Below are 23,534 nucleotides of genomic sequence, written 5' to 3' on the forward strand. Positions count from 1 at the left end.
CTGCAGGAGAGATGGAGACAAAGACAGTGCTGCCTGTTGTCAGCCTTCCTCTTGCAGATGGATGCATCTGCTGCTGCTGCTGCTGCTGCTACAGTGACGGGGGCGGCAGCGGTGGCGGCGGGGGCGGCGGGGGCGGCGGCGGGGGCGGCGGGGGCGGCGGCGGGGGCGGCGGGGGCGGCGGTACCGCCACTTCTAACACCTTCCACCCTATCAGACTCAAGCCCTTCAGCTTTCTAGAATGAACTTAAAGATCACCTACTCTCAGGAATGCCTTTAGCAACAAACTGGAAAAGCTGAGGCGTCCAGTTTCATAGACTGAGAAGCTACAGGGTTGTAGGGCTCTCTGGGGTAGAAATGACTGCTGCTGGATTCCCCAATCCCTATCCTAACACACACACACACACACACACACACACACACACACACACACACACAGGTGGGGGCTGGGGGTGGGGGCTGGGGGTGGGGGCTGGGGGTGGGGGCTGGGGGTGGGGGCTGGGGGTGGGGGCTGGGGGTGGGGGCTGGGGGTGGGGACAGTTCTATTTCTTTAGTAAACACTGCCAAAAACAGATGGTGGTTTTTAAAGTTTTGGTTCTATGTTTATTTATGTATTTACATATGTGTGTGGTACGGGCAGATGTGTGCGCATGTGTGTGGGTGACCTGCTCGTGTGTGTAGGCTTGAAGACCTGTCAGGTGTCTCTCGTCACTCTCTACCTCAGTTTTGTAACATGTCTCACTAAACCTAAAGCTTACTGTCTCAGCTATCCTGGCTGGCCGTCACCTGCCTGCTTCTACCCCACCCTTCGCTCTGGAGTTACAGGTGAATCCTGGAGAACCTGGCTTTAAATGAATGCTGGGGCCTGAACCCAGGTCCTCAGGCATGCATAGCAAAAGCTTGACCTCCTAAACCATCTCCTCCATCCTCTCCTGTAAAAGATACAAATAACTCCAGAGTCTAAGAATACCAAAATTCTAAGCCTTTTAGATTTTTAAGCCTTTAATCCCAGGACTCAGGGGGCAGAGGCAGGTGGATTTCCATGAGCTTGAGGCCAGCCTGGTCTACAGAGTGAGTCCCAGGACAGCCAGAGTATGATGGTTTTTATATATGCTCAGCCTACAGAGTGACACTATTAGAAGGTGTGGCCTTGTTGGAGGAGGTGTGGCCTTATTGGAGTAGGTGTGGCCTTGTTGGAGTAGGTGTGTCACTGTGGGCGTGGGCTTTAAGCCCCTCACCCTAGCTGCCTGGAAGTCAGTATTTTGCTAGCAGCCTTCAGATGAAGATGTAGAACTCTCAGCTCCTCCTGCACCATGCCTGCCTGGATGCTGCCATGCTCCTGCCTTGATGATAATGGACTGAACTTCTGAACCTGTAAGCCAGCCCCAATTAAATGTTGTCCTTTATAAGAGTTGCCTTGATCATAGTGTCTGTTCATAGCAGCTAACGAAGACACAGGGCTATAAAGAGAAACCCTATATCAAAAAATAAACAAAATGATAATAAAAATTTAGGCAATCATTGAGCTCAGAGGGTACACTTTATAATCAGTGAAAAATAGGTCTAGGGGTGCAAATCAGTGGTGTAAGTTTTGCTCAGGTTACTTTCTGTGAAATTGTTCTACCATTCAAAAGCCACAAAATATATCTCCCAATATTGGAATGTTGTCATTAAAATATAAGTGTTAGAATTATAATTATAATGATAATTATAATTATCATTATAATTATAATGCTTTTAAGACTTCAGAAACATTCTCCAACTCATTGCACTCAGAGTCAAGCACCTTTCCAGGTTCGGTTACATTATAATTTTGGCCTCTTTATTTATACCAATCAATATATATTTGAAACAATTCTATGTAGAATTTTCTTTTCTGTCTCCACAGACCTACATGACTTAGGGTTTCAAATGCTGTTTGAGACACCATGACCACAGCAACTCCCATAAAGGAAAGCATTTCATTGCGTCTGACTTACAGTTCAGAGGTTTAGTCCATCATCATGATGGGAAGCACAGTGGTGGGCAGACTCTGTGCTGGAGAAGGAGCCAAGAGTCCTGCCTTCCAATCTGAAAGCAACAGGAAGAAAGAGTTCATCACTGGACCTGGCTTGAGCATCTGAAACCACAAAGCCCACCCAGAGTGACACACTTCCTCCAACAAGGCCACACCCACTCCAACAAGGCCACACCTCCTAATAGTGCCACTCCCCATGGGCCTATGGGGGCCATTTTCATTCAAACCTCACTAAAAAAAAAAGTTATTAAACTTTTCTGGGTAAAAGAGTCAGAAGCAGGGGTTGGGGATTTAGCTCAGCGGTAGAGCGCTTGCCTAGCGAGCCCAAGGCCCTGGGTTTCAGTCCCCAGCTCCGGAAAAAAAAAAGAAAAAAAAAAAAAAAAGAGTCAGAAGCACACTAGAATGAAGACTTTTTTTTTATTTATAACAATTACTCTCTGACATCAGTTGAGTTTTAAAGTGAGGGTAGTTACTAACATTAGGGGAAAGGTGCAAAAGAAGAGAAAAGGTAGGCAGTGAACCCAAGGGGAGCAGGTTTTGAAGACTGAGGAGAAAGTGATGTCTAGAAAACAGGAAAATCAAGTAGGACTTCTGTTGCTCTCCATCAGGGGTCAAAAAATTTGAAACTGTCAAAAATGTCAGGGCTTTAACAAGAAGCAAACACAAGATTCAAAAACCAAACATTCTTCCTGAAACCTGTAGGGTTTTTCTTTACAAATGAACACTGTCTGGAAAAGCACACTGTCACCTGCCTCCCGACCTCGTCCCCACCACTCTGACTAATTTCATCCCCCTAGATGATAAAGCTCCCAAACTCAGTCAGGGAAGTCAGAATTCACCGTTCATCTCTTTACTTAGGTAAGATCATTATTCGCCGACAAAATAACTCAAATGGAAAGGCTGAGCATATGCAAAAAAAAACAAAAACAAAACAAAAAAAACCCCAAAAAACAAAAAACAAAAAACAGGGAAAAAATAAATAATCTCTCCAAGTTGGAAGCCTCCTGGGAGCGAAGTGAGTCCTTATCAAAGTTACAGACCTCCATTTGGAAAACTCAAACTGCCAGCCCTCCCGCAGGGTGCAGTGGTGCATAATTAACGCAGTCCCAGACACAGGTCACTTCTCCCCCCCCCAACCCCCTAACCCCTACTCCCACCCCCCACCCCCAACTCCCCTACCCAACCCCCATCCCCCCACCCCCGTGTATGTCTGGTTTTCAGTAAGGCCAGTCCTTTGGATCTCCGCTTAGGACTTTGTATTTGTTCTCCAGGAAGCCTTTGCACAACCGGGAGAATTCAGAAGAAGAATCTGAATGCCTATCACTAGAAAAAGGCAAGTGTTTGGAATCCTAGGTATTTGGTAAAAAGAAGCAAGCTTGGTCACAAGATACTGGTATAGTTGTAGCTGATGTTGGTTTGGTTTGGTTTTGCCTTTTCATCAGGAAAGCAAATAGAACAAGGTTCATAATGTTCCAATTCTGCAAAACTTCCATGTTTCAAATAAGTCTTTGTCCTGAAGGTCACACCAATGCCCTCCTCATACCCTCGCTGCAGTACGCGCTTTGCGGAGTTCCCTGAGCAGGCTGCAGTTTGAGTTTGAACCCTGGGCCTACGGGTGCACGGATGCTATCAGCGTTGATATGTCCCTCCCACTTCCAGATTTAGGTGAAATGCCACACAGTGGAGCGCAGTGACTGTCCAAGGGCTGTTAATATGAGGAGGTACCTCGTGCCCGCAACCCCCACATCCTGAGCGCGCCCTCTGGCGGGGAAGAGTCTTGACCCTAGGAGAGATCAGAAGCAGAAGAAACCCAAGAAAACGCCCCTCCCTCTGTGCTTGAGGAGACCTACTCTGAAGTGGGATTTCTTCTTGCAAGCTTTTCTAGAAGAATCCTGCATGGGAAGTGGACACACCTACTGAAACTGGCAAACACAGCGGCGCAGCCCAGCACTTCACGTCTTGCTTGCATCACTTCCGGGTGTTGTTGTTGTTGTTGTTGTTGTTGATGATGATGATGATGATGATGATGATGTTTTTAACTCTTTCACCAACCTCGCTTGTTTTTTCCCAGATAAAATGGAGCCCAGTAGTCCTTGCTGTTCCCTCATTCTTCAACCTCGATGAGCCAGGCTAAGACCGAAAGCAAACTAAGAACTGAGGCTGTTTATAACGGTGAGTGGGTGCCTATGGGAACCCTTAAGCCTTTGTAAGCCTGCAGAAACGTGAGGGGCACCAACACGCCTAACAGTGCCTGCCTTTGCTGCCTTCTTTTTTTTTGTTTTAATGAATATGCTTTGTTTTGTGTATTTTATTAAACAGTGGTAGTTAAATGCCTTTGCAGTAAGCCTCACACGGTGTATTTCTCATGTGTGTGCTTTGAACCTTAAACATTGCATGCCTCAGGTGAAATTGTGAAATTGAGACTTTAGGGGTCTCTGAGACCCCTAAACTCTTCCGTCCGGGTATGGCAGTGGCTCTTGCTCGCCCGCCCGCGCGCGCGCGCGCACACACACACACACACACACACACGGATGCACACTCATGCCTCTCACGCATGTGAACACACAGCCTTCTTCCTTGCTAGAAACCCCAGTTTTGTTTGAATTCGCTCTTTCCCTTTGCCGTCTTGGGATTGTAGGGGAAAATTCAAAAGAAATAGAACCATGATATATTAGGTAACTGTGGGGATTCCTACATCCAAAGGTTTGGCTTCTAAGATTGTAAATATGTTCACACTTTAAGTTAGCTGTTATATTAGTTGTCTTCAAAGACTCCTGACAACGCACACATACATCAATCTATTCACTGGAGTGTGGAGTGTGAATAATTCCTTGTGTCATGTGTGTCACTGGAGATTGACAATAATCATCTCACCTTCGTAGTCCCAACTCCTAACATTCATACACAGTAGGATCTCAACGAACACCACCTGGATTGGTTCATTCATCTCAACCTGCAATTTACATATTATATGTATTACACACCTAGTAGGGGGCTAAGTAAAGGAGTGTCAAAAGGGACCAGAAAATACGGCTGGACTTACTTATGACCCAAAAAACTGAAGGCTGTAAAGAAAGTTAGCAAGCAAAACGGACCGTCAAACCGATTAAATCCCCATGGTGTTCTCGGACCACAAGACGGCACGCAAGTGCCGTCAGAGCTGATAGATTCTTCTGCACTGTGCTGCATCTCCGTGCAAGCGTGCACGAGAGAAAGTATAATCTGTTCTTGGTAGACTATGCCTTGGAAGGAAGAGTGCCAGCTAGACGTCAAACTCCGCAGCAGACTTCAACAAGTCACCAGTGGAGACTGGCAGGGGTGGGATGGGCTGGAGAGGAGCAGTTGCGGCCATTCTTGGCCCCTCTACCTCGATGTCTTAAGCCCACGGTCTAACTCTACATAAGAAGGTTCAAAACTTAGCATGAAGTCTTGGGGGTGTTAAGTAATTTACCTAAACTCAGTTTGGAGCCAGGACTTCGCCCAGCCTACCTTTATTCCAATTCCTCTTATTTTTACAGACAAAGGATGATTTCCCTTAAGTGGGGAACACTTCTGGCAGCTCTCATAGTTTCCCAGTCAGTAGCTCTAGTCATACCAGCAATTATCTTCCTCAGCGGCTGTCTGTGTAGGGAACACATGAAGGAAGGTTCTAGAAACCTAGTGCGTTCAAGACATCCAAACAGGAGCATGCAAAGTCAGGTAATCATGGCTAGTGCGGGATGAGAGCCCCTGTAAGCTGACGTTACTGCAGATGGCCCCTCAGAGGATATGGACCAAAACTGACCTTAATGGGGTGAGTTTCAACAGGTCTGTCTGCAGCGGGCCCAGCAAACAACCCTGGTGTCCTAATGATTCCTTAGGAAAGTGTCGAAGCAGACTTAAGTATTAGAAGCTGCAGAGAATGGGGACATGGAAAAGCTGGGACCAGAAGGTACAGACATCTCTAGAAATTCTGGATTATAATTTAGCTTTCAAACAAATAATTAGTGTGTAAAGAGAAAAAAAAATCCTCCTCACATAACCCCGTTGGAAATTTTTCTGCAACCTTCTAGTTTTTTCTTCTCAGTAATTCTAACCACTTATATATTTATTCTTCCTTTATTAAAGGTGGTTTGCAGAAATTTTGAGGGAAAAATAAAGTCTAGCCACCCCACTTGGAATTCACAAATCTATTTTTCAGAGCTCTCCCGGATGACTCTGATGATCAGACAGCCTGTTTCTACCTGCCCCTCCCTGCCACCAGCCATCCACACACTTCCTTTGTGTCAGCTCACCCAGAACTTGCTCACTGCATTCCAAGATGGCGCTTCGAGCTCGAGTTTATGTGTGATTTATTTTAATGACTTCATAGTACTGAGCGTGAGATGTTTGTGGGGTTTACAGACCATTTTCCCGTGTGGTGACCAAATGAGACAGGTGGGCCAGGTTCTATTCTCCTTTGCTTCCGAAAAGACTAACCCTTTAAAAAAGGGACATCTTTTGTCCAGGGTGGCCAAACTAGTATGAGCAGCCTTGACAACTTAACAACTCTCTCTCTCTCTCTCTCTCTCTCTCTCTCTCTCTCTCTCTCTCTCTCTCTCTCTCTCCCTCCCCCTCCCTTCCCCCTCCCCCTCTCCCTCCCCCTCTGCTTGGGAGTGCTGCTGCTTCCTTGAATGTTTGAGCTATTATTGTCTCCAGGTATTTTTAAAATGTTTAATTTAACGGCGACAGTGGAAAGGCTGGGCTCCTGCACAGAGCAGTGAAAAACATCTCCCAGGACAGGTGGGTCTTGGGTATCGAATGCACCAGATCGACTTTCTTTTCCACCTTCAGACAGAGCCAATGCTGTCAGAATCAGTCTTGGGTAACTGATAAGAACACAGATTAACTCAAGGTAACACAGCCGCTGGGCCCAAGCATATTGGCATCCAGGGTGCTTTCTGTCCCTTCCAGGCCAATTGCTCCTCCACTCCGTACACAGGCTGCTAGGAGCCCACTGGCCCTCATGCCTACCAGTCACGCCTTCGCTCATGAGGCAGCATCCAGATCAGACTCTGCCTGATACTGTCGAAGCAGCCATAGACCTTGCAGTCTAAACCAGAATCATCCAAGACAAACGAGAGGAATACTGGACGACCAGTATGGGTCAGCATGGGAGTCCTGAGCAAGCTCAGAACTGGCTATTACTCCAAAAATAAGAGATTTACAAATACTTTTTAATTAATTAACTAATTAATTAAATTTTAGTATGCTTTTCTTTCTTTTTTTTTTTTTCCCCCGGAGCTGGGGACCGAACCCAGAGCCTTGCGCTTGCTAGGCAAGCGCTCCACCACTGAGCTAAATCCCCATTTCTATGCTTTTCTTTCTTGATGGGTCCTTGGTAAAAAGTATCAGTGTGCATTAATGTATGGTACTCCATACAGAAGAAGTCCTGAGAAGTTGTGTAATGCAATTTCACTTGCATGGTGAAGCTAGCTAACAACATTGCCCAAGGAAAGGAAAGAAAATGTTTTGGTTAAAGAAATCCTTTCAGAGGTGCGGCAGCATGGCTCAAGAGCTAAGGGAATTTGCCACCCTAGGTCTGATGACCTAGGTCTGAACCTGGAACCAAACTGTTGAGGGGGAAAATACCAGAATGGAGTTACATGGGTTGTTCTCTGACTTACACACACACACACTCTGGCAATCACCCACATGTGACTGTACAAACACACACACACACACACACACACACACCCTCACAGGAGTTGTCCTCTGACTTCCACACCCATGCTATGACACTCACTTTCCTGTGAGTGTACACACACACACAGACCTGTGAACACACACATGTACACACACACACACACACACACACACACACACCTCACTAAAGTTGTTCTCTAACTTCCACACACATGTATGGCGCTCACCCTCCCCTAAGTGTATACACACACACACACACACACACACACACAGCACACCAATAAATTAATAAAATGTTTTTAAAAAAAGAAAGAAATGTAATCATTTCCTAAAACAGCTTCTCATCTTTTATGTAAGGCATTAACATTTTGTAACAGTTTCTTAACATATGGAAATACATTGGCCATCCTTACAAACAATACAAGCTTAGTATTCTCATAAACCCTGTAAAGCAGCGAAGTGTGGACTTATGCTCAGACAGAAGCTGCCTTAGCAGAGCAGACGTGGGGGAGACGCTTGCAACAGACTCCTTATTCCCAGCGAGGTACTGCCCTTTTCACATTGTAAAATAACATAGGCTCATTATGGAAAAAGTTTAAATATAGAGAAACAGCAAAACAAATTTACCCACAGTCATCAGCTCCTCAGGGTTCAACTGGCTTTTTTTCCCCTGTCCTTCCCTTTTTGCTGTGTTTGTCAGAACCTCAAACAGGCTTCCAGCATTCTTGTGCATTTTTTCCCCAAAATATTTGTATTCAAATGATTTTTTTACTTAGTTAGTAGGGTGGATATTTGTTTTATTTTTATGTTGTTGAGACAAGGCCTTGCTGTGTAACCCTGGCTGGCCTGTAGCTTGCTGTAAACTAGGTTAAACTCAATCACAGAGCTCGGCCTGCCTCTGCCTCCAGAGTCCTGGGATTAAAAGTGTGCACCACAATAGGCTCACACTTAATTGTGATCATGTTCTATAAGAAATATATTCCATTTTCTACTTGTTATGAAATATGCATTTCCACATAACATTATACATATCTGTATTTATTAATTATAGGGAGAATTTTAAGTGACTGTGCGATAATTATTACATAGGAGATGTCTTGTTTACTTAGTGGTTCTCAGGTTAGTGCATCTAGAGTTTCCTAGCTTCAAAGAGTTCTCAGTGAGCAATGGAACATCCATGCTGAACAATTCCATACTGAAATTCCTTTCAAAGGTTTATTTTATCTCCTGAAGCTGGATCCCAAACTGAAACTCTCTTACAACATTAGAACATCTTTAAAAGGTTCGTTACATATTAAAAGTTTGCCTTCCAACAGGTTCAGCTCATATGTAATTACGATCCTGTCCAGTCTAGATGCTTTCAGATGAGAAACGTAGTATACATCTGTAACATGCATGGCTTGATTTCTAGGGAAATCAGCTGTTGCTACCAAAAGTATAAATCGTATCTGTGAAAAAAAAAATTGGAGAGAGGGAGGGAGGGAAGTGTGAGAGGACAATAGACCTTGCAAGTTCATGGGACAAAACGGGAGCTGTCAGATGCCCAGGTGCCCCAATTAGATGTAGGTTGGAAGTACTAGTCGGGATATATGATTGCCCCAGGTTGGACCTGATGGAAAATATGTTATCCCTGTTGTTCTGTCCTTTTTAATTAAGCCTCTGCAAACAGTGACTTGTGGCCATTTCCAGGGGACCCAGGAGTGGACACAGACAGACTCCATCATCCTGGTCATTTTTTAATTAAAGCTTGCTTCAGACTTGGCTCAAAACTATGGAACTTTTTTTCTCATAAACCTCAGGATTCAAAGAAGACAGGATTGGAGAGATGTCTCAATGCCCAGGAGCACTCGTTTGTGTAGAGGACCCAAGTTCAGTTCCCAGCACCCACAGGTAACTTACAACAGTCTGTAACTCCAGTTCCAGAGAATCAGCTGTGTCCCCGTGGGTACAGCACACGTGTGGTGCATAGACATACATGCAGTTAAAAAAAAAAAAGAAAGAAAGAAACCACTCATACATATAAAACAAAAATAGATCTTCCCACATTCAGCATGGCTCTAAAGACTTACCCCTGACTGAAGCAGCAAAGAAATGAAAGAAAGACAGGCAGACATATGGACAGACAGACAGAGAGCTGGGTCTGGGTGGGCTTAGCTCTGATGGTAGCTTGGTTATTATATAGAGTGGAACAGAACGGTCGGGCTATTGCACACAGTTGTACAAAAAGGTAGGGTCATTGCATCCAGGCAGACAAGGAGGTGGGATTATTACTTGTAGATAAACAAAGAGGCCAGGTTTACTGGATCAGGCAGGGTTAGCTAATCTCAGTAGGGTCGGTCTCTGTAGGGGAGCAGTTTTTATGTTGTGTATCTAGGGGGAGAAAGCTACAGTGACGTTCTGAAAACACTATCACCGTGTGCACATGGACCAGAGGAAGGCTTTGTGGATGCCTTTTGAGCCTCACCATCGCCGCCCCTCCGCCCCCCGCACACACAGCCGAGGGGCTTGGCAAAGGCTTTGCTGTTCCCTCATTGGTCTGATGCTCTGAGGTCCTTGGAATGCCCACGCCTGTGCCAGCACCACACATTCTCTCAGGATTTCCCTCACACAGGCCTCCTCTGTTCTCCACAAAATCTTTTTTAATAAAAGAAGGAAGGAAAAGAAGGAAATGGGGAAATGGTTCAGTGGTTAAATGCCTGCCACAGAAGCCTGCAGGGAAAACAGGAGACAGGAGAGTCCCCTGAAGCTGGGGGGCCAGTTGGCCTGGTTTACACAGCACTGAGGAGACCTGGCCCCGGACAAGGCAGAAAGGCAAGAATCATCACATCACAGAGGCTGTCTTCCTCCACAATATGGCCTCAGTGGCCTCGATAAATGTGCTGTGGCATGTGAACACCCACACGGAAACATACATCGATTAAAAAAAAAGAAAGAAAAATTCAAGCACATGCTTTCTATCTTTTAAATTTAATTTTGATGTTTGCACACATTTAATCATTAAGTTACTCTGTGGTGCTGGGATAGAACCCGGGGCCTCACACACTGAGCAAGTGCTCTCTGCACTGAAATGTCCACCAGCTAAATTATAAATATCCCCAACAGCTGGGTTCAGTCCCCACCACAAGCAGAGGTGACACATACCTACCTAGAGTCCCAGTACCTGGGGAAGTAGAGGCAGGAGGATCTCAAACTCTAGAAGGGCCTCAATTACTCCCTTAGGTACTTAGTTACTTAGGTCCCGTTGCTACAGTGAGACATCTGACAGAAACAGCTCAGGGGAGGAAAGGTTTCTTTTGGCTCACAGCTCAGGGTCTTTCATGGTGGCAGAGGCTTGAGGCAGCTGCTAACATGGGACTCACGGTCCAGAAGCAGAAAGCAGTGCTTCCTGGGGCTCGCCTCTCTTCCCCCTTCTTACTCAGTCCAGGACCCCAGCCCATGAACCGATGTTTGCTACACCCCAACCTTCCCACCACAGTCTAACCTGCTTAGACTGGCTCAGAGATCTGTTCACATGGTGACAAATCCCATCCGATTGACACAATTAGGCATCACAGCTACTTAACAAGGTCTGCGCTAGCCCAGGCTGCATGAGACTATTTCAAAAACAAAAGCAAATTCTTAAGGCGTTCTTCATATTTCAGCTTGATCTTTTTTTTAAAGTCTACTAAAGAGTGTCACGTGGGCTATAGAATGAGGACAAGGCCCAAATGTCTAAAGACAGAAGCTATAAACAAATTAACAGAGCCATTCTGTAAGTTTCTGCTATGAATTTCCATCCTCACTGAGAACTGTCAAAACCCCAAACCTGGGAGACAGCTAATGGATCGATCCTCCTGCTCAGTGTGGGTCACATGCTGTGGTCATGGCCTGAGTCCCCTAATTTCCGAGTCTGTGCTACAATGTACAGGCTTGTCAAGCCTTTGACAGATGCAGAAACAGTTCTCAGTACCAACTAAACAGGCAAGGGACCCAGCCTGGCAAAGACCTAAGAGTTACTCAGGGTCACACAGGTAGTAAGGAACTGAACCCTTTCAATTTCAAACACCTCAGCTTTCCTTATTTGGTGCCTTTTCCTGAAGCTAGACATCTAAAACCAGTGAAAGGAAGAAGTTGATTCAAACAGCACCTGTGGGGGTAAGGGATGCCTCAGAGGGCTGCACGGACCTCCAGCAACATGAAAGCATTTGTTTTCTAAGCCGATTTTTTACTTTTAGACTTTTAAAAGAACACCTACTTACCCACAACCTGGTTCTTCCAGGCTCTCTTATGCCTGAGATGCTACAGCAGAGTGGGTGAGCATGCAGGCTCCCGAATCCGCCGGTCTGGATTTTAAATAGCCCATGCACAAAGCACACAATACCATTGTCTGTATCTGCCTGCTTTTCATGACAACCTACTCCCATACCCCCTTAGTAATGAGAAAACTAAGGACACACTAATTAGGAAGACATAAGACACTCTTCAACCCTTTAAAAAAAATGTGATCTCCAGCTATAGACATAAACCAAACTTAAAAACCGTGATGCTTCAGTGAGATATAAAAAAGTTAAGGGAGCACTCAGGAAGCAGAGGGACAAGGATCTCAGCCTGATCTATAGAGAGAGTTCCAGGTCAGCCAGGGCTACACAGAGAAACCCTATCTTGAAACACACACACACACACACACACACACACACACACACACACACACACACCCCTGCAAAAAGAAGTTAAGGGAGATAGGCCATATTTTATATTCGAAAAACAAAATTAAGTAAGTACTTTAGACACAAAAAGGTTTAACAGCACCAAGTGAAATATATATTTTTTAAATGAACTCCTTTGTACCCGGAAGCAGTCTTTGGGAAAATGAGCACCTGTCCTAGAACTCTCGGGGATGCTAGCAGATGACACAGCTGCTCTTTGTGCTGCTTACGAGGCACTGAGTCTGTTCCTGACAGCTCGAGGCCTTGGCTCTGGATGCCCTGTGACTTACTGAGAATTAATATTGTATTAAATGATATTTCATATTATCAGCCTACCTTTCTTTTTAAAAGGGCACATACTCTGCATATTTTTCTCTTAAATCAATCTTTCCTGGGGAAGATTGCACCAGAATCCTAGGGGAAATCAATATAACTAGAATGCTTTCTCGAGCACCGCCCTTAAGAAATAAGATGGCTGGGGGTGGGGGGAGAATTTTATCTTCCTCTTCCCAAGTACAAGAGGAAAACTTAGCTAAACGGTGGTCTTGTGGAGGGTCCCAGGAACCTGGGTCAGCAATGCAGGAGGCAGAAATCAGAGATTATCACAAATGCGGAGAAATTCAGAGATCTAGAAAAATGTTCCCGGCGGAGAGCAACCCAGAGGCGAGATGTTCGGACAATTAAGAGACAGACAGGCAGGAAAGAGGAACAGGCAGAGCTGTGGGAAGACGGAAGGGAGACAGGAGGGGCAGATTCACCTACTTCAAAAGGGGCCAAGCTACCGAGGAGACCCTTGGACTGTGGCCCGGATGAAAGAAGTGATTGATCTAGAAACACTGAACTTGGGTTAGGCTGAGTCAAACACTGTAGAATGTAACATTAATAACAATAATAATAATAATAATAATAATAATGATGATGATGATTATAATAATGGAAACAGTCACAATAGCAAGTTTCTGAGATAATCTACTCCCTTATAATCACAGTAATCACACCATCTCTCACACACACTTCTGCCATACATACACTTCTAACACACGTCTGACACACATACACTTTACACACATACATTTCACACACACAAACACTTCACACACACACACACACTTCTGACATACATACACTTCTAACACACATTTCTGACACACAAACATACACTTCACACACACACTTGACACATACACTTCATACACATACACATAAACTTCACACACACACTTCTGACATACATACACTTCTAACACATTTCTGACACCCACACACACATACACTTCAGACACACACACTTCACACATATATTTCATATACAGACACATACTTCACACACATACACACTTCACACCCACACACATACAATTCACACACACATATACACATACACTTCACACACACACACACACACACACACACACACACACACTCACACACTTCTGAAGGCAATCTGCTTATTTACATATGGAAGCGTGACCTGTCACTGGAATGAGTCATCGCTGAGATGTTTTTTGTTTCTAAACCTGAATGAGGATCACCCAACAGCCTATGTAGTACGTGGCACGGTGCAGTACGTGGCTCGCTCGGTGCAGTACGTGGCTCGGTGCAGTACGTGGCTCGGTGCAGTACCTGGCTCGGTGCAGTACGTGGCTCGGTGCAGTACATGGCTCGGTGCAGTACGTGGCTCGGTGCAGTACGTGGCTCGGTGCAGTACGTGGCTCGCTCGGTGCAGTACCTGGCTCGGTGCAGTATGTGGCTCGGTGCAGTACGTGGCTCCGTGTATTCTGAGGGCCTTTTCTTTTGAGAGGGGTATATTTGGATGGTTGGTTGGGTTTGGGTGCACATTAGCCTCCCGGATTCCTTTAAACTGTCCCAGAAAACTTGACTTTCAGGTTAGTCTTAGGACTTCCAAGAAACTGAACAGTGTGGAGGGAAGAGAAGATTGAAGTAAGTGTGGGATGGATGGCTGTGTGAGGGGCCGATTTACTAAGTCACCTCAGAGACGGTGTCTCCATGCACCTCACCCGCAGCCCCCACCTCACCCGCAGCCCTCACCTCACCCGCAGCGCCCATCTCACCCACGGCACCCACTCACCCTCAGCGCCCCCTGAATCCCTTTCTGTTTCCTGTTTCCCTGTTACTAACACTCATTCCAGCAGCCTGTGATCTCTCCCTGGCCAACAATGATTTCTTTGTGTACCTGTCTCCTCTAGAGACCAAATTCCTCGCAATCGGCGTAGACTCTCAGACTTCCGTAGATCTCGAGCTCCTAATGCCTGACTCCCTGTTACTCCGAATCTTTTGTTGAATTAATGGAGTCAGATACCTAACCTGACCCACCCCTTTATTTAACCTTATTAAATATCTTATCTAATAAGCCATATCGGCTTATAAAACTTTCTTAAAAGCTTTAAGACAATGAAGAATACATTGCTTTATGCTCCCACGTCTTTTCACCTCTGGGTAGTGATAATGGAAGTTTATATAATCTGATTATTTAATATTTATCATTAAACCCTTAGAATTGGCCATAAACTGGAGGATGGCACAGTAATTGAATGATCAGGAGATCATAAGGTGGGGGTTGGGGATTTAGCTCAGTGGTAGAGCGCTTGCCTAGCAAGCGCAAGGCCCTGGATTTGGTCCCCAGCTCCGAAAAAAAAGAAAAGGAAAAAAAAAAAAAAAAGAAGATCAAAAGGTACTTTGCACAAAAGAGCAACTAATACCAGTTAGTTTAATGGTGCTTAGAATTTCACACGTCTTGGAAGTTACCCTAAAGTAGAGGCTCTTAGGGTTCATGGATCCTTAGCAGGTCCAATGATGAACTCTGGGGTGGAGGTGGGGCACGTCAACCACAGCGAGGTTTGTGACTACGTACATGAAAGAGAAGTGACTATAACTGTCATTAGATCCTCAAGGAGTTCCAGAATGACTCAAAATAGCAAAATGACTTCAAAACCTTAAAAGAAATATGCACAAGACGCTTACCAAAGCATTGCTCAAGAGAGAGGAAAATGGGAGACAATCTGAGTAGACTCTAATGGGGCAGTTAGGGACCTACGGAAGACACGTAGAATGTGCAGCACACAGATCACAGTGTCCTGATGAATGACACTGCAGGTTGCCGCCACCTTCTCCCTTTTTCTACATGAAAAGGTCGTTTTCATTTATTAGACAATTCATCGAAATTGCTTCTAAAATCCCAAAAGGTCCTGTTCTTTCTTCCCATTGGTCCCTGCATTCCTTCCTGGTGTTTAGGTCATCTTCGTATTTATGTTAAGATAAAAACCCGACTGACTGATCATTCCCCCCTCCCTTGTAGACATGAGATTCTGTATCTACCAAGTCTTGGGCCTTGATGGCATCATCATCACACCTGAACAACGGATGCTTGAGAGCTTCCAGCCAGGCTCTTTGTTAACTTAGTGGTATTTTGTACTTAAAATCTAATGACCTGATTATCTTAATGTTTAGATTCTGAAATGTATTTCCTTGCCATCTCTTAATGCTACAAGAGCTGGTGATAGCAAAAGGCAGGAGATAATTGCAACTGAATACACATTACACTCAGATAGCATCTTTGAGAAGTAAGCAAGAAACCTTTTAGACTCTTAGGCAGCCAGATCTAATCTCTCTGTCTAGACTAAATAAAAATCTATAATTATAGAATTCATGTAAGCTAATTGTGATAAGAGGTACGGTTTGCTCTTGTTACCTTTCAAAAACTGGAAAACAGAAATAAGTATTTGTGTGAAGAAAGAGGAGGAAGGAGAGGAGGAGGAGAGGAGGAGGAGTCCCCATGTTGTGTAATGAGATCTTGTGGAAAATTTTTATCAAAACAGTAGCAGCATTTTTCAAGAATTGGAGAAGGTATTTGGAAAACCACAAAGAAAGCAAAGCCATTGGGAATCAAATGTCACTTGAAAGCTGTGAACCTTAGCATTGGCACCGTGGAGAGGACTCAGCTCTCTAGGTACTTAGCAGAGTGGAGACATCGTAAGGCTCCCTGAAGGGCAGCGTGTGGTCTGGTCCTACTTTTGACATGTTTAAAGGGAAGTCATGTCCGGCCTTGGAAGCTCCTAACTCCACCTAGCTTTTGTGAACTGGCTCATGTGTGAGGACACAGACCGTGAACAAGAATGAAGTCACACATATAAGACCTTGAGATAATTGTATATTGTCAGCAGTGGTTGTGCCTGTCAGCCCAGTATGTCCTATAACCAGTTCCAGGAAGCACTCAATTCTGCTCATCTGAAGCAAACTAGAACCATCTTTCCTCCTGGGTGGACAGAGACCCACTCTCAAGTACAAATGGGAATTGATTCATTATGAAACTCACACCCTTCTCAGGACAACTGTGTACTGTGCACATCCGCCAGGAGTGACCTCGGCTCTTCTCAATAATTCTTAGAGTACCCCCCCCCCAAACACCATGTCCTGTCACAGTAATCCAAAAAGCTATGTGTTTTCCAAGTCGGTTGGTGCCACCAAGATTTCATACCCCAGATTACAGAAAATGAGTGAGAAGCAAGTTTTCCTTTTGTCAAGTGGGAGAAGGGCACTTTGGGAAGGAGAGAAGGCACACTGGGTCTGAAAGAGAACACAGATCTGTCTGAAACCCCACTTAAAGTAAACCCATCCTCACATACCCTTAGACACAGCATCATATGTGTGTACCGTGGGTCCTAGCATCAGCCTGGGAGCATCAGATGAATGGATAGAGTGTGCTATATCTACACACGATGGATTTTAATCCAGCCACAGGGAGGAAAGAAAGCACATCGGTTACAGGGCAACAAATAGAATTGGAGATGGCTGTGTTAGTGAAATGTTCCAGACCAAGAAAGATAAATGTGGAACCTGAGTGTTGTGTGCGACTCTGTGTGTGTGTGTGTGTGTGTGTGTGTGTGCATGTAGTGTGCATGTGTGCACAGAAGGGGGTCAATGGAGAATGAATATGATCAAAGTCCATGGCATGGTTACCCCAAAGCATCATTATGAAACTCTGCTTCCTACAATATACACTAATAAAGATCTTTAAAAAAAAGTAGGGGTTGGGGATTTAGCTCAGTGGTAGAGCGCTTGCCTAGGAAGCGCAAGGCCCTGGGTTCGGTCCCCAGCTCCGAAAAAAAGAACCAAAAAAAAAAGAAGTAATCATATCTACCCAGAAGAAAGGAAGCACCAGTCTTAGGCCACCCCATTGACTAGTATGGAATTTGAGGCCCTGTTATTGGCCTGGTCAACTCAAGAACCTAGGTCTTCCCACAAGCAAACCAGTGAGTGTCAACTTTACCAAACTGCTCTTCTTGTGCTCTTGGATGAATTTCAGATGCTCATTTCCATTTATAAAGTGAGAAAAGTCAGGTGGACGGTGCTTTCCTTGGTCCCTCCGCATACACTCTCCCGCCTGCTCTGCACGCGGTAGGCCCTGAGGTAGACAAGTTTAAACCAACATCTCACTTCCGGTTGGTCAATGGAAGGCCCTAGCAAGAGCTCCGGAGGTCTGAGGCAGTGGTTTTCAGTCCCTTCACAGAGGCCGCATAAGACCTCCAGGAAACACTGATTTTATATTATGATTCGTAAGGTGCAAACTCACAGCTGTGGAGTAGCAGTGACCATAGCTGTATGGTTCAGGGTCACCGAAACTTGAACTTTATTAAAGGGTCAGAGCATTAGGTGTGGTAGAGCAGGTGAATTTATTCAACTGGCTCCCCGTCTGGTTTCTGTGGGTAGATGTATCCTGCCCCTGATGCCTCCGACCCTGCCTAACATTCATTTGCCTTCTCCAGGTACTGGTAATTTCCTCTTTGGCTGGAATGGAATTTCCAGATAACCTCGCCCCACTTCATGGTAGACCAAATTGCAAGCTGAAATAAATCCTTTCCTCCTCAACTTGCTTTTCTGGTCACGACTAAGAAAACAGTCAAATTTTCGAGAGGTTTTGGGGGGGTTCGATAGATTGTAGAAAAATAAGGTTGAGGCATTGTTAGAGGAAAAAAAACTTATTATGTCTTGAACTTAGTATTAAGGCATTTTAAGACAGAAATGTTACAAAAAAAAAAGCACATAGTTCACAAAGATTCTTAACCTGATTTCACATACTGTTGATATCTTACCAACTGGTGCTATGATCAAAGGCAGGAAGCTAGCTTTGATGGTATGGTGTTTGACTCTCTATTTGACAGTGCTGGGGTTGGAACCTAGGCTCTCACACATGCTAGGCGTATGCTCTACCAGTAAGCTGCAGCTCTCTACTGGCCGGGTTTTATGTGTCAATTGACACAAGCTGGAGTTATCACAGAGAAAGGAGCCTCCCTTAAGGAAACGCCTCCATGAGATCCAGCTGTAAGGCATTTTCTCAATTAGTGATCAAGGGTGGGTGGACCCAGGCACTTGTGGGTGGAGCCATCCCTGGGCTGGTAGTTTTGGATTCTATAAGAAAGCAAGCTGAGGGGGTTGGGGATTTAGCTCAGTGGTAGAGCGCTTGCCTAGCAAGCGCAAGGCCCTGAGTTCGGTCCCCAGCTCTGAAAAAAAGAAAAAAAAAAAAAAAAAAGGCAAGCTGAGCAAGGCAGGGGAAGCAAGCCAGTAAGCAGCAACCCTCCATGGCCTCTGCATCAGTTCCTGCTTCATGGCCTGCTTGAGTTTCTGTCCTGACTTCCTTTGGTGATGAAGTAATATGGAGGTGTAAGCTGAATAAACCCTTTCCTCCCCACTGGCTTCTTGGTCATGATGTTTGTGCAAGAATAGAAATTCTGACTAAGCCTGACCTGGAGCTAAGCCTGCACCTGGAGCTGACCCTGTGCCACAACTCTCTCTACCCAGATCCCTCTGAGAGAGAGCTGGTCTCCCAGTAGTGCTTACACACAGGTAACAGGAGCATCAAGTCACTCTCAGAGACAGAGTTAACACTAGAGAGAAGCAGATGGTGAGAGGCAAGTGTAAGAACCTAAGCAACAGAAACCAAGGCCACTTGGCATCATCAGAACCCAGTTCTCCCACCACAGCAAGCCCTGGATACCCCAACACACTGGAAAAGCAAAACTTTGATTTAAAATCACAACTCATGATGATGTTAGGGGACTTTAAGAAGGACATAAATAACTCTCTTAAAGAAATACAGGACAACACAGGTGAACAGGTAGAAGCCCTTAAAGAGGAAACACAAAAATCAACCAAACAGGTAAAGGAATTGAACAAAACCATCCACGGGCTAAAAATGTCAATAGAAACAATAAAGAAATCACCAAGGGAGACAACCCTGGAGATAGAAAACCTAGGGAAGAGATCAGGAGTCATAGATGCATTACCAACAGAATACAAGAGATAGAAGAGAGAATCTCAGGGGCAGAAGATACCATAGAAAACATTGACACAACCGACAAAGACAATGCAAAAGAAATCCTGACTAAGACGACCCCCAACCCTGATTGACTCTGTTAATTAACCTGCAAACATTATCAGTTCTACCACTTATCTCATAAGTGCCCTAGCTAGACCAAGATCCAGTTGTCATACTCCTTCCTGTCCTCCTTTCTTCAACATCCCATAGACTTTCTTTGCTTGACTCTCAAAAGCTACTGGCCTAACATTCTGCCAACTCTAGAACGCGCTATTTTGATAATATAACCCAATCAACATATAAAAGAAGTGCACGAAAACTATAATCTAGCCAGCTAGCTCTCCACAGAGGTTATTGGTTCTGTAACTACTTTACACATATCCCAGGACCGAGCAGATAAATCCTTTGGAGAAGTGGTGATTCCAAGGAAATCAAATATTTTTTTGTTGCTGTCGTTGCCAGAAAACAAAGCGTCTAAGAGTCTGTCGCCATAGCAGAAGGTCAGACTGGGTGCGTCATAAAGAAAAAGGTCTATCAGGAAGGTGTGAAGCTTAAGGGGATGGTGCTGGCACTTGGCAAGGGCCTTTGTGCCGTGGCACACTTCGTGGCAGCAGGACAAGCCAACTCATGCAAGGGAGAAACCCTAAGGAGTCGGGCTTGGTTTTCTAATGACTCTCTTTCATAGCTACACTAAGCCACTCAGAAGGGCTCTGCCACCCGACACTCTGACAGTGAGGACTAAGTAGGCAGCTTGCAATGTTGGGAGGCATGACAAACTGTAGAGTAAGGAAGGGGGGAGCAAAAGCATCTGCTTATGTATTTAACTGTGCATTATTAGGACTCAGTCTAATACTGTGTCCATTTAGCAGAATTATAGCAATAGTTCTCCTCTAGGACCTATGACCTGTCTCACCATAGGTTCTTTGCCTGATAATGGCATTGGGCCTGGGTTTTGTCTTGAAGTAAGATTTAAATTCAATCAAAAAGTGGTCGGTTCTGGCCACTGTTGCACCGGTGGACATGTCTTGCCAGCCCAGTAACTTTCCTAGGCCACAATGTTCACAGCATGTTATGACTGGTGGTTACTTTCCTTGTCTGTTAGTATATACAAAGTATCTTCTAGCACTATAAAAGCTAGCCAATAGGGATGAGGCATCCTGGTGAGTATCAGTTCGATTTCTTACCCTCAAGTTCTTGACTGAAACCAAAAAACAAGGTCAACAGCCTATAATGCCTTAGCGTCTATGAAACCTCACTGTTCCTGGGGCCATAGGGTGATCTTTAACTTTCTGAGGAACCACCAATACGTTCTCTACAGTGATTATGCCAGCATTTGCATTCTTGCTAGCAAAAATATAAGGATTTCAATTTCTACTTATCCTCACCTGTACCTGTCTGGCCAGTATGAAGTCAAACAGTCATCTGAGGCGGGGAGTGAGGCTGACGATAGGAAAGGTAGAAAAAAATACAAGAGACAGGTGTGGGAGGGCAGCAGGTCGTTACCACATCAGCAGCGAGTGCTCTCTCTCATGGCCGTCTTATACTACCGTACTGTGGGGAACGAAGCCACAAGTTGACAGAAGCAGTTTCTATACACATAAGATATTTGCTCTCACCCAAAAAACCTCCCTGTTCCTTCCACCAAGGTCAATAAAATCTCCAGCCCCTCGCCTTGAGCCGCAGATCCAGCTCCTTTTATGGTTCCATGCTTCGGCAGGCCAGGAAATCTGCTAACAGACCCTGACCTGCCGTGGCTCTGCTTCCATTGATTTTTTTTCCTGGAGTGGACTAAAGTTTGGTGATTGTCCTTTGGTCATGGGCAAGATTTCAAAAGGTGTTTTCCTTCGTGTACACAAGTATTCTAGCCTTGAGATTTGTGGGCCAGTGGGTAGTCTACTTCACCGAGGAGACGGTGACGTACATAATCCTCCTGACCTTGCAGTAAGGTTGAAGGACTCTCCAGGTGCCTGAGCTGCTAAGAACGCACTAGGGCAAACGTAAAAGAAGTGATACCAGCTTTAACAGGTGACAAGCCCAGCTTACCCTGTGTTTTATATTTTTCAATGTATTGAACATTTTTCAATGATCATGAAGAGAAGAGTCCAATGTGGCCCAAAATTTAAGGGGACAGATACAATTTGGGGACAGAAATGCCACACATTTTATTTCATTTCAGTGCCTATGAGATATAAGTAGGTATCAGTGAGGAGTGAGTGAGTGTGTATGTTGTGTGTGTTTGTGCTTGTGTGTGGGAGTGTGTGTGCGTGAGTGTGTGTAAGATTCATTGACTTTTGCTTTATGTGCGTGAGGATTTTGCCTGCATGTGCATGCAGTACCCAGAGGGGCCAGAAAAGGGCATCAGATCCAGTGCTGGGAACCAACTTCAGGTCCTCTGCAAGAGCACTAAGTGCTTTCTCTCTCTGGACCCCAAAGTAAGAGGAGTTTTTGTTGTTGGTGGTGGTGGTGGTGATTTGGTTTTTGTGTGTGTGTGTGTGTGTGTGTGTGTGTGTGTGTGTGTTTGTTTGTTTGTTTGTTTGTTTTTTAGCAAAAACAGTTTTGGGGAAACTGGAAAGATGGCTCAGCCAGTTGAAGGCAAGGCTCACAAAACAGCTTTCTAATTTCTACAAAGTAACCTAGGCAACTGTTAGAGATGTCCCACGAGGTCCCATGAGCTATCTGCAGCAGAGCTGGGATGCAAACAGAGTAGGACACAACTGCGTGACCCCCCAAACCCCGTGATTTTTTAAAACACATCTGCAAGCAACAGTCAAGGTTTTCCTTTGATAGACTGTCTGTCCTCTGAGTTGATTCTTAGAGCTTCTCCAGAGCATTTCTGAGGCTTTCCATAGTGACAGTCTCCCCTAGCCTGTGTGTCATGTATGTGGCCACATCAGATGTTTTGTGGCAAGGCCACTAAGACCACACATTGACTAGTAACAGGTTAAAGACCAAAGTCAAAGGGGTCGGGGATTTAGCTCAGTGGTCCGAAAAAAAAGAAAAGAAAAAAAAAAAAAGACCAAAGTCAATTTGCCTTTTGGCCCCTGAGGGGGTCCTTACCCATCTCATTCAGGGGCATACTTTACAGAAAATGGAATTGCCAAGGGCAAAATATAAATCTATATGTGATTTCATTACATATTAATAAAGTTACCAAGGAACATTCCTGATCCTCCTAAACCATCTAATGGTCATCCCTACTTAGCTTATAATAAGATCACTCTGCTGTGTGTCAAAATAAACTGAATGGAGCAAGTATGGAGCAGGGGGCCAATTGGAAAGCCACGAGTAGAGCCCAGGAGGATGAAATGGCAGCTCTTGGGAGGTGGAGGCAGGTGTGTGGGGAAGAGCGGGTGGGGGGGGGGTAGAGTAAATTTTGAAGGTGGCACCAATAAGAGTTGAAGAGTTGGTAAAAGGTTGGGCTGTGGTGTAAAGGGATTATGTTTGGGACCTTTTGTAAGGGAGGAATGCTTATCAGTTATGATGTACACTAGCAGGTAGGGCATTCTTCAGGAAAAAGATAGATCATACAGCACATTTACAGGAGTATCAACTTGAGTTGGACTTGTCATTATTTTTCTATTGCTGTGGTAAGACACCATGACCTAGGCAACTTATTTTTAAAAGGCATGTATTGGGGCTTATAGTTTCAGAGGGTTAGAGGGTTAGAGCCTATGATTATCCTGGTGGGGGAGCATGGCTCTGGGACAGTAGCTAAGAGCTTATTATATCCTGATCTGTAAGCACCGGGCAGAGAGAAGGGAGCAAAGGGGGGGAGGTTGGAGAAGAAGTGGAGAAGGGGAGGGGGATGAAAGGGGGAGGGGGAGGGGAAGGGGAAAGG

General features: G+C 45.0%; 1 protein-coding gene across 1 annotated transcript in view; it reads left to right on the forward strand.

Moving 5' to 3' along the window:
- Positions 1-535: 535 nt before the first annotated feature.
- Positions 536-23,534, forward strand: part of Best3 (bestrophin 3) — a 76,948-nt gene continuing 53,949 nt past the window's right edge. Inside the window, exon 1 of the mRNA XM_039079123.2 lies at positions 536-4,186. Within this exon, the coding sequence (XP_038935051.1) occupies positions 4,135-4,186 (52 nt within the window). The 5' untranslated portion in view covers positions 536-4,134. The remainder of the gene's footprint in view (positions 4,187-23,534) is intronic.

This window comes from Rattus norvegicus, chromosome 7 (assembly GCF_036323735.1).
Source record: "Rattus norvegicus strain BN/NHsdMcwi chromosome 7, GRCr8, whole genome shotgun sequence".
Classification (NCBI taxonomy): domain Eukaryota; kingdom Metazoa; phylum Chordata; class Mammalia; order Rodentia; family Muridae; genus Rattus; species Rattus norvegicus.